The 12,383-nt window shown below is 42.7% G+C and overlaps 1 protein-coding gene across 2 annotated transcripts in view; it reads right to left on the reverse strand.

The window, feature by feature from the left end:
* COPZ1 (coatomer protein complex subunit zeta 1) overlaps nt 1-12,383 on the reverse strand; it is an 18,326-nt gene that overhangs the window by 1,950 nt on the left and 3,993 nt on the right. The window contains exons 2-9 of one of the 2 annotated variants that reach the window (XM_025044974.1): nt 6,529-6,597; nt 5,133-5,214; nt 4,430-4,521; nt 3,275-3,330; nt 1,880-1,957; nt 1,677-1,728; nt 427-465; nt 209-289 (exon numbers count right to left, since the gene is read on the reverse strand). In XM_025044974.1, the coding sequence (XP_024900742.1) occupies nt 224-289; nt 427-465; nt 1,677-1,728; nt 1,880-1,957; nt 3,275-3,330; nt 4,430-4,521; nt 5,133-5,214; nt 6,529-6,597 (534 nt within the window). In that variant the 3' untranslated portion in view covers nt 209-223. Of the gene's footprint in view, nt 1-208; nt 290-426; nt 466-1,676; nt 1,729-1,879; nt 1,958-3,274; nt 3,331-4,429; nt 4,522-5,132; nt 5,215-6,528; nt 6,598-12,383 lie in introns of those variants that run through there. The other variant, XM_006904490.3, reaches the window with a different exon arrangement.

Raw genomic sequence — 12,383 nt, forward strand, 5'->3', positions numbered from 1 at the left:
GGGAGAGGGAGGGAGAGAGACAGAGGGAGAGGGAGAGAGAGGGAGAGGGAGGGAAAGGGAGAGGGAGGGAGAGAGAGAGAGCGCGCGTGCGCATGCGTGTACTAGCACACAGACCATCTGCTTAAGGCAAGCCTCTGCTGGGGAATAAATCACTGAATGAGGCATCAGGCAAGAAGAGTTTGAAGGGGTTTGAAGGGTACACACCAAGGCTGGCAGACACTGCTCACAGGAGACTGAGATGGTAGCTGGGGTGGGGTAGGGGGCATCTGGCTGTATGAGACCCAGTTCTCTGCAATAAGAGGGAGCCAAGGAAGATGTGTCTTCAGTCTCTAATCTCATTCAGACTTGGTGGGTTGGGATGGAATGCTATTCTAGCCTCTTTAGGAACCCAGTCCATCTGGAGAGGAGGAAGGAAGAAAGTCATACCTGAGACACGGTCTGCTCCGTAAGGGGGACGTCTTCACCCTATGGCACAGAGAGACAAGCATTCAGTATGAGAGAAAGCTGGACTAAGACCTGATTGAAGTTGGGTAGTGGGGAAGGAAGAGGTGGTCCTTTAAACTGAAGCAATGGGCAGAAGCCTAAAACTTCTCAGTCCCTTCTAGGGACTAGTACAGCCACAATTTTACTTGGCCAGAGGCACTGTGAGCAAAAAATGGTCATTTCACCCATCTTCTATTTTAAAGCAAGAGGACTTCTTAAAAGATTTATTCCATTCCAAATAATTAGCAAGTTATCTGATCCATACCTTAGGGGTGGAGGAACCTGATTCCCTAGTCAGATAAGACCTTCCCTGAATATCAATATCACTAGGGAAAGGATAAGGGGGAGCCAGGGGTAGTTTAATGGATCCCGCAAGGCCTGATGGGTAATGACAGCATGTTAATTTGAAGAAATAAACTGCTGCAACAGCAGCCTGAGAAGAGGAAGGAGGGAGTTGGTGGAGGGGGACCCTCTCTCTTGCCACATAGAGACATATGTTAGAGGAGAAGATTAAACTATGCAAATGGAGCCCACGGCAGTTAAGGGAGAAGATTTCCCATTACCCGACACTGTCAGCCTTCACTCTGTGGAGGTCAGAGCTGGGACATTCTGTGAATGGGGAGATTTGCTTTGATCAGACAGCTCTGCACCCCCACAATTTGCTGGTGGGCTCTCTCTGCAACCACTATTATCTCTCCTGAGGACTTGGAGCCTTCTAAGGTTAACTCAGAGACCTCTTTCTGATATCACTAGCACCAAAAAAGACTGAGGTTCCGGCAATTGAGTACTTCCTGATGGAGAGGTGCTGTCCTCAGTTTTATAGGACCTTAAAAGATAAGGAAGACACTTGTCTGCCTCAAATGACTGTGATCCACCCCTAAAGGAAGAATAAGTCAACTTCGAGTTCTTTATAGAGTCAGAACCATCAATATTAAAGTTTCTTTTATTTCATTATTGATTCGATAAGTATGCATTAAATGTCCACTCTATGCAAGGACTGGATGAGATGCTAGGTACCAGGTTAGGGGCAAAAATACTGTTCATCTGCTTCTTTTCTTTGGGACAATGACAATTTGAAAGGGAAGGAGAAGGTTGTATGTATTCTATAAGCCCAGACACTTAGATACATTCAGCTGGTGTGGCCCTGGAGAGTGAGTATATGGAGGGATGTAGGGGAATACGCTCCTGCTTACCCTTAATGCCACTCTGTGTACCACTTGCTGGGGATCACTCTCTAGGATCACCCTACAAAGACAAAGAAGAGATCATCATTACTCTGTCCTGAAGGACCAACTTAGTGTGGGGACACTTTAGCCACTCGGCCTCCTTGCCTTAGGATGGGGGCAGTTACTCCACCCCGCTCACCCTAGAGGTCAAGGCAAGTCAGAGAACTCACCCTCCATCTACGATTTCGTCCACAGCCAAGAAGAGCCCTTCCATGTTCTCCAGCAAAGCTCGCTTTTCTACATTTTTCCTGAGTCCCCAAGAAAAGAGAAAAACTAGTCCATGTATGAAAGGAATCCTAGGACACTGATTTAGGATCCTAAATTAGACCAATAAATGTCTCCATCAACCACACAAAGAAGTAAATAAGGTAAATGAGAACTTTTTAGCTAATCCACTCTAAACCCCTTCCTACTCTTGTTTGCTGAGAAAGGATCACGAATGTCAGAGATTCAAAAAATACAATTAATTTCTGACTATTCAAGGGCTGATTATCCAGAGCTATTGTTCTTTCCTATCTGCCATGATGCTGCTCGTGATATTGCTCATAAATGCTGACATCAGCGAGTGGAAAAAAGGAAATAAACAGAGCTAAAACTCAATCTGGAGGTGGCAGGAGGTGGGGAGGGGTTGATTGCAAACCCTGTTTGCACTCAAGCTGACAAAACTTCTAAGCCTCTTTTGCTCCCTCTCCTTTACTTCCCTCACAAGCTCTGCTCAGACCTTGAAAAGAAGCCCAACTATGGGGCTGGGAACAGTTAGGGCCTGCATGCACCAGCCTCAGATCCGGTGGTTGGTACAAGTGGCCAGTCACATCCGTCAGTTTGACTCTTTCACTACATCATCTGAAATGAAGTTCTATTCATTCACCTGGCTAAGGAATAAATCATCCCCTTCCTGAGGAAATATGAGCCATTCACCCTGCTGATTTTGTGGGGCTGAGAATGCCTGTTGTTCTGCTCCGGTTGGCTGTCTATGCTGGGTTCACTTGGGAGCTGCTAGAGGAATGAAGTTCAGAGCCCTGTATGTTTTCGGGAAAAGTATCTTATATCTTTTTTCTTGCCCATCTACATGGGGAACAGAGGGCTGGTGGAAAGGTGGAAGGGGAGGGTAAATGGTACATTCTTCCTATTCTACAGAAAGGAAAAAACTAAGCAGTAGAACTGAAAAACTGGGAGCATTGCCTCCATTCCCAAGGTACTGATGTTTCATCTGGGACATTTCTCTAAGCATGCCCATTCCCTACTTCTAATGTAAAGAATGAAACCCAGGACAGCATTTTGAGGGTGCTCAGAACTCTGACAGAGCCATGGGAGAATAAATAGAGGTAAAGATTCTGCTCCCTCCCAATCCCATTCCATAGGAGAATTATTCCATAGAGGGAAATACTCTCCTCTCTATCCGGTCTTCCCCATAAGTGAGAATTAGTCTGAAATAATAAGCCCAACTTCTCAAGGTAAATCAGCTTCCTGGAGCCTTTGCTGATTCCCAAAAAAATCCCTGGGCCTTTCTGTCACAAGAATAGTGACTTTCTCTCACAAACAGATGTCAAGAATGGACTGCTCACCTTAGCATCTGGCTCAGTGAGTCGAAAAGGCAGTTCAGAACAGCCATGAGCATCAGCTATTGGGAGACAGAAGAAACAGAAGGATAAGGTTCAAGGATCTGAAAGCTGCTACCTGAAAACAAAACCCTCTAATTCATTAAGTATCAAAAGACATGGACTTTCACAGAGGACCAAAAGCCTAAAGAAGAAAGGAGGGCAAAACAGAAAGAGGATCTGTGGTTTCTCACAGAAATAAATTCTGCCACATGAGCCCACAATTTGATGTCTCTCTTTGATCAAATTGTTCCAACAGACCTTTCCTGTCAGAGTCCTCTACATGTCTTTACCAACTGTGTTACCCAATGTCTTACATAGAGAAATCATTAACCAAGTGATAGCTGAGGTTAGAGTTAGTGGAATGAGCATGGGCTTTGGAGTATGACAGATCTGGGTTTAAATCCTAGCTGAGCCATTTTCTAGATGTGTAACCCTGGGACAATTAGTTGGAACCAAATGCAACTGTCACTTTCGTAGTTCAACAGTGGTCAAATACTAGTAATTTTATATGGTTCTTCATGGTTTGGTTTCCTCATCTATAAAACAAGAACACCAATGCCTACAATTCACAGAAGTGCTGTATGGTTTAAATAACAATGTACTTTACGAAGTGCTTATAGCAATAAGAGCTTAGTAAGAGCTGGTTTTCTCGAACTTTCATTTTTGCCTCAAATTATATGGGGGCTTATTTTTTTCTTATCTATTCTTCTAGAACTTGTTACCTGAGGTAAATAGCTTTTCCTGTGATAGGAAGCAGGTTAAGAATAAATCCAGTCTTCTCAAGTGTATAAGTCTCAAGGACTACACTCATTCAGAATTTATGGCTTCAACATGACCCAAAATGTTGGCTAATTGACAAAACTCAGTCAACTGTCGACCATAATAGCAGGAGCAAGCATCCCTCAACTTTGATCATACCACAGAAATCCATCTTAAAACACACTATACAGAGAAGATCATTGATATTATATGTTAGTATGTATTTAAACATATATGGTATCTCCTACACGGAGAAAAAAAAGAAATATAGGAAAACTTCTATTCTAGGTTGATTAATTTGATAGGTCTGTGGTTTAGAAAGTGAGATCAGAGATAGCAAAGAGGGGTGGGGAGCCTCACCTCATTTTCATAGGAGCTGCCAATCACATAGAAATAGAGATCAATACTGCTTTTATATACTACTGTCAGGCCTTCCAAAAGGGCGATTTCACCTGGGGAGAAAAAAGGTGGAAACAGTGGGTAGCCTGAGAAAAGGAAATGGGACAGAAGAGTTACCAGGAACTCCTGGTATCCAGCTGTTTTGGGCTGAGATAATGTAGGTCATAATGACCCCCAAAGATCGAAGTTGACCTGTTTTTTCTTTTCAGGCAGTAGCAGAGGGGAAGTATAAACTTGGAGAAGTCTAAATGTATCTTCTCCTCTAACCACCCTCCCCCCACTACCCTTACTTCCCTCCTTGAATAAGAGACAGGATACTAGTCGATCCTTTGGAGGTGAAAATGCAGAGCGGTCACCTTTACAGACTTCCATTTACCTGCCCTAATGGATGCGGTACAATAAGCAGAGCTGCAGTTAAATTTGTCAAGTGAGGCTCATAAATCCAGGGACTAGACAGGTAGCTAACAGCCAACCTTCCAGCACGGTATTCCCGCGTGAGGTACACTCACCTCCCCATTACATTTCTGAAAAGTTTATTATATGAGGGGAGGAGGGAAAAAGAGAAAAAGGAGCAGTCATTTTATCCTTCTCTGCAGTCCCGTCACTACCCCCTTCCCACCACGGTTCCTCCAACACAGGGAGTAGTGAAAGGAAAATGACCTACTGTCAGTCCGATGAGTCTTGTTGAAAATGTTCTTCTCAAAGGCCTTTTGCTCCTTGACACTGGGGTAGGTGTCGTCATAGTACTGGTCAGAGGGAAAGGAGATGGGTTGGGTCATTAGCACTGGGAGCCCAGAATGATTAGTGACTGTGTTTTGCCCTGGATCTTGCATTTCTCTCCTCCAAGGCATGTGGTAAGGAAGAAATATGGACATGAAGAAGGAAGAACTACAGAAGCAGGGAATGGGCAGTAAGTAATTGAATATAAAAATAATTTTTTAGGGCCCTGCTCCAGGCAACCCCACCTTACATGTCTAAAACTATAAGGATAGAGGCCTATAAGTCCTATGATGAGGTTCTGCCTCATCTGTATTCTAGGAGAGCAATCCTAAGACCACTCTCATCGAGTGCCTCCTAAAAGCTACCCCATGTCAGGGAGCAGTATTAGAGAACACAAAAAGCACTAAAAGCATAGAATACTTCTTGTAGACCCTCACTCATTGTATAAAGCTGAGGAATGAAAAAAGGCTGCAAAAACCTTCTCTAAAGAAAAGCACACCCTACCCTTTGCTCTCTTAGCTTTCTTTTCTGCAAACTGAAAGAGGCAGGAGGCATCTAGCGCATTGCTAAGCCCACTCCCAAGCTTTCTCTGGCAAGGGGTGGAAAAGTAGGCTGCTAAATCGCTCTGCTCTTTAGGGGCTAATCCGTCGCAGTCAGCTGAAGACCTATGACAGGTCTGGCATTTAGTAACTGGATAACTGTTTCAAAAGGTGTCCTGCATAGTTACATCCAATTACAGGGAGGAACAGCTGGTGAATTCTAAACTAATCTCTACCTGCTGATTGATTTATGTTATGCTCGCCAGGAGTTAATACACCAGGGACAGAAAAAATTTCTACGGGAGGGGGAGAATATAGAGGGAGAGGAAAGGGGTGTCCTTTCTCTTCTCTTTTAACATATCCAAAGTTAGAAACATCATACTAGGGAAGTCAGGAGGTAACAAGCTTGGTGGTAACTGAGGACCTAGGGCTGGAACCCTGGAACAAGAAAATTCCCTGGAAAACCCCAGGCAGATAACAGGTCGAAGGGAAAGGGACAGGAGTAATGGGCATGGGCAGCCTGCTTCTCACATGTAGACACTGCTTTGTTCTGAAACCAAGGTTCCAAAGTTCTCTGCTCTGATGCTGATAACAAAGGAAGTCAAAGTCTGAGGATGGCAATTAAAGAAGCAAGGCAACTAAGAGACAGAAACAGTTTAGGTTTTAACTGGAGTAGACATGGGAAAGATGAAAGAATTCTTAAAATTACAGTATCAAAGAATGAGTTAAAAGGGCTAGGCCCAAGATTCAATTCTCAGAGTCTCTGTCTTACTCCTAAACTGACTTGAAAGGGAATCTCACCTTGGCAAAAAGTCGATCTCCATCATTGTCCAGAATCAGGATGGCTTTGACAGTATACAGGGAGGGTTCCTGAAGAGATAGGAACATACCTTCAGTCCTGAATTCAGGTTCCTGCCACCACTGGCAAACCAGATACCTTCTCCTACTCTCAGTAAGACTGCAAGGGCATAGAGAGGTGCCTCTGTGAGTCCTCTAACCCAACCCGGTTAGATTTGTGACACTTCCCACTGAGAATGACCAAGTGATAAAAGAACTAAATTGAGGCAGGAGGCATTTTAACAAAGGACTCCAAATCAGCATCAGATAAAGTTTCTTTGAGCCAGACTCACAGAGTGCTTAATCAAGGTAGGTCATGCTGCTACTTCCAAATATTGTGCTACAGTTATTTTTCCAAATTGCCCTCCCTCCCTGGTCTCCCATGCACAGGTGGGTATGGAATATGACCCGATTAATTAATAGGCACTGCACAAGGCTATTTGAAAACAAGGCTGAATGTCCTAGTGTACTTGGAAGTTTCTGCAGTCCCAATGCAGTAGCAATGCAGAGGCATAAAGCAAGCCTTCTCTAAACCACCCACACAGTGAGCAGAACATGCGCGCGCACGTACACACACACACACACACTCCCAGTTCTGATATGCAGCCCAGTGAGACATCCATCTCCCAAGACTTCCCCTATGATCCCAATTCCTCTACTACACACCGACCACCACCATTTAATTTGCCAGTACAAAAACCAATCTGAATTTTGGAGAAGTTAAGCAATGAGAAGAGGATCTGTCTAAGAAACAGTTTAGGACCTGGAGATAAAAAGCAGGAGAGTTCCTTCACTATCAAGAATCAAATTTTAACAACACTGGCTCTCATAAAGGAATCATAGCTGCAGCCTTAATAGTTACACTCAAACACAAACAACTGCAAAGCATATCACTTTGCAAAAAGCTCCTCTACTGCAACTTCTAGGGAACCAGCTAATCAGGAGAGGGAGAAGGGAGGGGAGGAAGTGGTATATATATACAGGTATTTGAAGGCTCACATTCCTTGAGTTACTTAACAATGACGATATCCCTCCCCTGTGCTAAAAGACAAGGCTGTTGCTTTGCTATCTCTCTTTCCTGGCTTACGTAGAAAACCACAGTCCTCACAGCGGCCAAATATACTCTCTAAGCATGTGTTTAACAAAGACCCAGGAGTAAGAAGGAAGGAAAATCATTGCCAAGGATCTAGAAACTACAGCTTCTATAAAGGTAAACTGCCCCATGAGGTTCAATAGGTTTAAGGTTCCACGCAAAGAACCAACCCTAACTTGGGGAGTCAAGAATGAGAGTAAAGAGAACCTAGTCTTTTGACAGCAAGTAGATAAAAAAATATAAGCTTTCTCCACTTGAATTCTTGAGGACAGTAATTTTTGTGTTTTGTTCACTGATTTATCCCAAGTGTCCAAAACAATGCTTGACATACATTAAACTCTCAATATTTGTTGAATGACTATGAGAATAAAGTAAAAATTTTTTGATGCAAAAAACATCTAAGGGACCTTTTTACAATTAGACTTCCAGGTATAGGTAGATTATCTGATGTGACCATTTTGGGTGATACTACTACCAACTTATCTCTCAACACTCCTTAGAGATGCCCACCCTATATACATTACTCTCTGGAATAACAAGACATGAGGAACTCTTCTCTCAAGAGATGAAGAACTCTTGTAAATTCTGGAACCCTGTGTCTAGCAGCAGAGGAAAGTATAGAGTCTCGTCTAATAGATCACAAATAAAAGCAGCTTTCCTAACTCCTAAATCCCCACAGAAAGATCTTCGCATAAAGCAGGCTCAGTTCTATAGCAACCTGGATCTTCAATTCAACAGGAGACACCAATGGGAATGAGTTTCCTTAAAAGAGGAAAAGAAGTCCACAGAGAAGGAAATTTAGAAGAAATAATTTTTCCCACAATCTTTTCCCTGTAAATTCTTGGCTCTGTTCCTCTATCCACATTCACAGCAACCCTAGAGAGCTTCCTAGTGGTTTAAACAGAGCATCGAGCTGAAGCAGATAACTGGTTCTTGCAGCCATGGAGTCTAGCATTCCTAGAAAGAATGGGATCCCAAAGAAAAGAAAAACCCTCTGGCCACCAGCCAACTAGGAGAGTCAGACAATGTTCTTTGTGGCCAAGGAGGTGTGAGTACCTAAAACAGCTGGCAAAAAATAAAGAAACAGATCCCTGGGTTCTGCTCCTGGATAGTTTTACTAGTTTCTTAGAAGATGTTATCAAGGAAACTCTTGAAATAAAAATACTGAATCTTTCTCGGAAGGCTAAAAGACAGGCAAAGGAAGGCAAGGAGGAGACCAGATCTGACTTATTACAGCTCTGAAAGAGGTAGGAAGGCACGAGAGAAAAGGCTGGTCATTTCGACTTCCCAAGGAATAAATAAAACTGAAAATTTAGGCAAGAGCTTTAATGCAGCTTTAATTCTCCATTCTGCTACAGCTGGAGCCAGCAGCTTCTCCTTTACTTCTCCTGCCACCTCCTGACTACAGCTGGTTCCACTTCAGTCTGGGGCCTTTACCTCTCAGTAGTGGGGAAGGGCAGGAGCTCTTCTCAAACCATAAAATCAGACAATTTAAAGGGCCAGAAGCCATTACTGATAATGTAATTTCATTTTTTAAAGTTTCTACAAAGGGCAAGTTTATAAATAACTCCCAGCTATTGAGAAATGGGCTTTCTGGACAATGGACTAAGCTTGACCTTGTAACACATTAAATGCCGATTATTGAGAAAGACCTCACAAGCTTAGGACCATGTTCAAGGAATTTAAAAGGTCTCCCAAATGGGTAGCTGCTAGAAAGCTTTCGAGACAAAGTTCTGTGATGCACTGACTTTCAGAGAGCCACAGCCTGAGTGTATAACAGAACTTCACCTCAAATGCTAATGTTGCCTGGAAATGATGTTTAGGCAGATGGGTTTGTGGGAGGTTGGGTGGCTCAGACGGATTTTCACGTATGTTTTTACTATCAAGAAAACAAGACTGGACTCCTCAGGAGAGCTGTAACAACAATGAACAAGCAACTAGCCTGCTGCAAAGGACTCTTTGATCTCAACCAGGGGCTTCTGAAGCCACGTGAAAAATATCAACATCTTCCAGTACCCCCACCACCAGCACACAGAGGACTGGAAGGGAAGCGCCATTCCTCGTGCTGCCCCCTGTGGGCCTTGGGATGACCTGCAGCTTCCTAAAAATTATAGTCATTAGCAAAAACATTTAAAAAGCAGACCTTTTAAATATTTGTATGTCTTGTAAGCCAAAATAGGAGAGATGGACTATGAAAAAGCACTGAATTAAGTCTGTTCACAATGTATATAGTAAAAAAACACTGTGGGGTAAGATCATGATATGCTACCATAAGAGGATTGGGAGAGTATTTGGAGAAGGTAGACAGGATATTTAGGGGCTATGACTGAATACTTCATTTGATTCATTTGGGGAAGGGAGACCAAGAAGTCTTTGTGGAGTTAGAGGGTGCTATCTACAGAGCTGAAAGCACACAAGTAATAATCTAATTGAGGTTCCTAGAAAGTTCTTCAGTCTCTTATAGCCAGGCCAAAAAAGTAGTACCCTGGCTTGGCAACAGATCTTGACCAACTAGAAACAAGATGCTCTTCCCTCAACCCTATTTATAAAGCAAAATCAAGACAGTAAAAACCAGAAGGAGAAATTCCCAGATACCACTCCCAGCTCCAGATGGCTAAGCAGGTATTTTGCTCCCTGACTCTGTGCCAAATTCTTTAAAATGAAGAGCTCCTCCGGGATTGAGGGCTCAAATCTGCCAGCCACAAGCCTAGGGATTTCAGGTGAAAAGAAACGAATTAGCTAAAGGCTTTGACAGGGAAGAGCAGTTTTTCACATACTACCCAAGTGTTAGCTTAGATTCAAGAAACACAGCTCAAGAAAGGAGCCACAGGTACCAAAGAACTGGCTGACATGAGACTGAATATTGGTTATACAGAGGAAACTGAACATGTCTTGAGAAGGAAGAGAAGGACAGGAAGAGATACCTAGAATCTTCCTGACAGATACAAAATGTGAAAGCATAAACACTAAAAATTCTGACACTAAAGCAGAAAATGTCTCTAAACTCCTAAAATCCTTGCATTATTGTCTGAATCAGCCATTAAGTCAAGTTCTACCTTTCTCTAGAACTTAGCTTCCTCACTGGAGAAATGAGAGGCTAGATCAGTTAATGTTAATACCTTTTTTGAAGTACAGCAGACTCCTTTGATAGGCTTATGAAATTTATGAACCTTGTTACCAGAAAAATAAACATTCACAAATGTTTATGATTTCAAGGAGTTCACAGACCTAGGTTTAGAATTAAATGAGATTCTTTCTAATCATAAGATGGTGTGGGAAGGAAATGAAAAAAGGAGAAATGAGTGATACTTTCATAAATCACCCCTCTCCTCTGCCTAGCACCAAGTAATGACTTCAGAAATATTTGTGTAGCCTTCATAAATTAATAAATATGATTGAGAAAACTAACATAGCCAGCAGGGGGAGCAAAGGTCAGCATCACAGCCTCCAGCTCTCAATGACTGAATTTGGTGGCTGTGAGACAGACAGGACAAGATTACCAAGCACCAAGCTCTTCAGGAATGGAAAGTCTCAGGTACCTTCTTAAATTCAGAAAGCCAGCGTGCTGGAGAATTTTACGCCCAGAGGTCACACAGTCCCTAATTCTTCAACTACTATGGTAATGAAAGAATTACAGAAATATGAGACAAAGCAAGCAGCACTGCTGGCAATAGAAATGAATTGAACAAGCAGAAATCAGAGTACTCTCCACCTGAGGCCTGAGAGCAACATTAGAACTTTCTGCCTTCCCTGCCTGGTAATTCAGGAGCCCTCATTTAAATATCACTCAGCAAAGGGAAAAACCAAACGGGGCTAGATCCATTTCTGATGAATTACTGGTTATGATTTATATTCTGATTTATTCCCAACTACCCCCTCATCTGCTTCTGAAAACAAAAAGCTAGCCTTTAAAAGACTGAGTTGACAGCCTCTGTGTTATCTTTCAATCTATTTGCTCCCCAAAATCAATCCCTGAGGCAGAATTGCTATCCTCTTCTCTAGTTTGTCTTCCACTAAAAACTATACAAATAGAAAAGGAGAACATTGGTAGATAGAGCTATACACGCCAATTGGCTGTGAATGGGAATACTTGCCTTGACAGTGGGAAAATTAAAAGCCAAATAAGGAGACCTAGGCTTCATCTTTAGCACGTAAGACTCAGGTTACATAACAAGAAAGATCTACTGAAGAGACAGGGTGGTCAAACACCAGAAGAGATGACACAGGCTAGGGAATCTAAGTACAGGAGAATTCTAATAACCTAAGAGAAAGCTTATTCTGTACAGAATCAGGGGAGGCTGAATGTGTGAAGGCCCTTGCCAGTACAGGTATTTAAAATGTGCTGCTCGTGGGCACTCTGCCTTCATCTTCCTAATTACTCTAGTATAAATGGGTAGGTAGGCACTGATTCTTTACTCTTTTTCTATCCTTTATTTGATTCTCTAGTTCTCCTTTCCATAACTAGTTTGCTTGTCAATATCCTGTCTAATCAAGTCATGTCGATGGAGTAAAGTAAAAAACAGTGGCAAACATCTAGATGAAAAAGACCCTAAATCTGTCACTAGGCTCCCTCAAATATTTGCTTAATTGTATTCCTCCTCTGCCACCCAGGGAAGATCTGGCTTCTCAAGGGTCTGGCTTTCTTCATACAGAGGACCCCTCCTCCTCTTTTGACCAAGTGACAGATCTCGTAGACCTCAGATATAATTTATACCTTGCTGGGGAC

The sequence above is a fragment of the Pteropus alecto genome, unplaced genomic scaffold (genome assembly GCF_000325575.1).
Source record: "Pteropus alecto unplaced genomic scaffold, ASM32557v1 scaffold220, whole genome shotgun sequence".
NCBI lineage: Eukaryota > Metazoa > Chordata > Mammalia > Chiroptera > Pteropodidae > Pteropus > Pteropus alecto.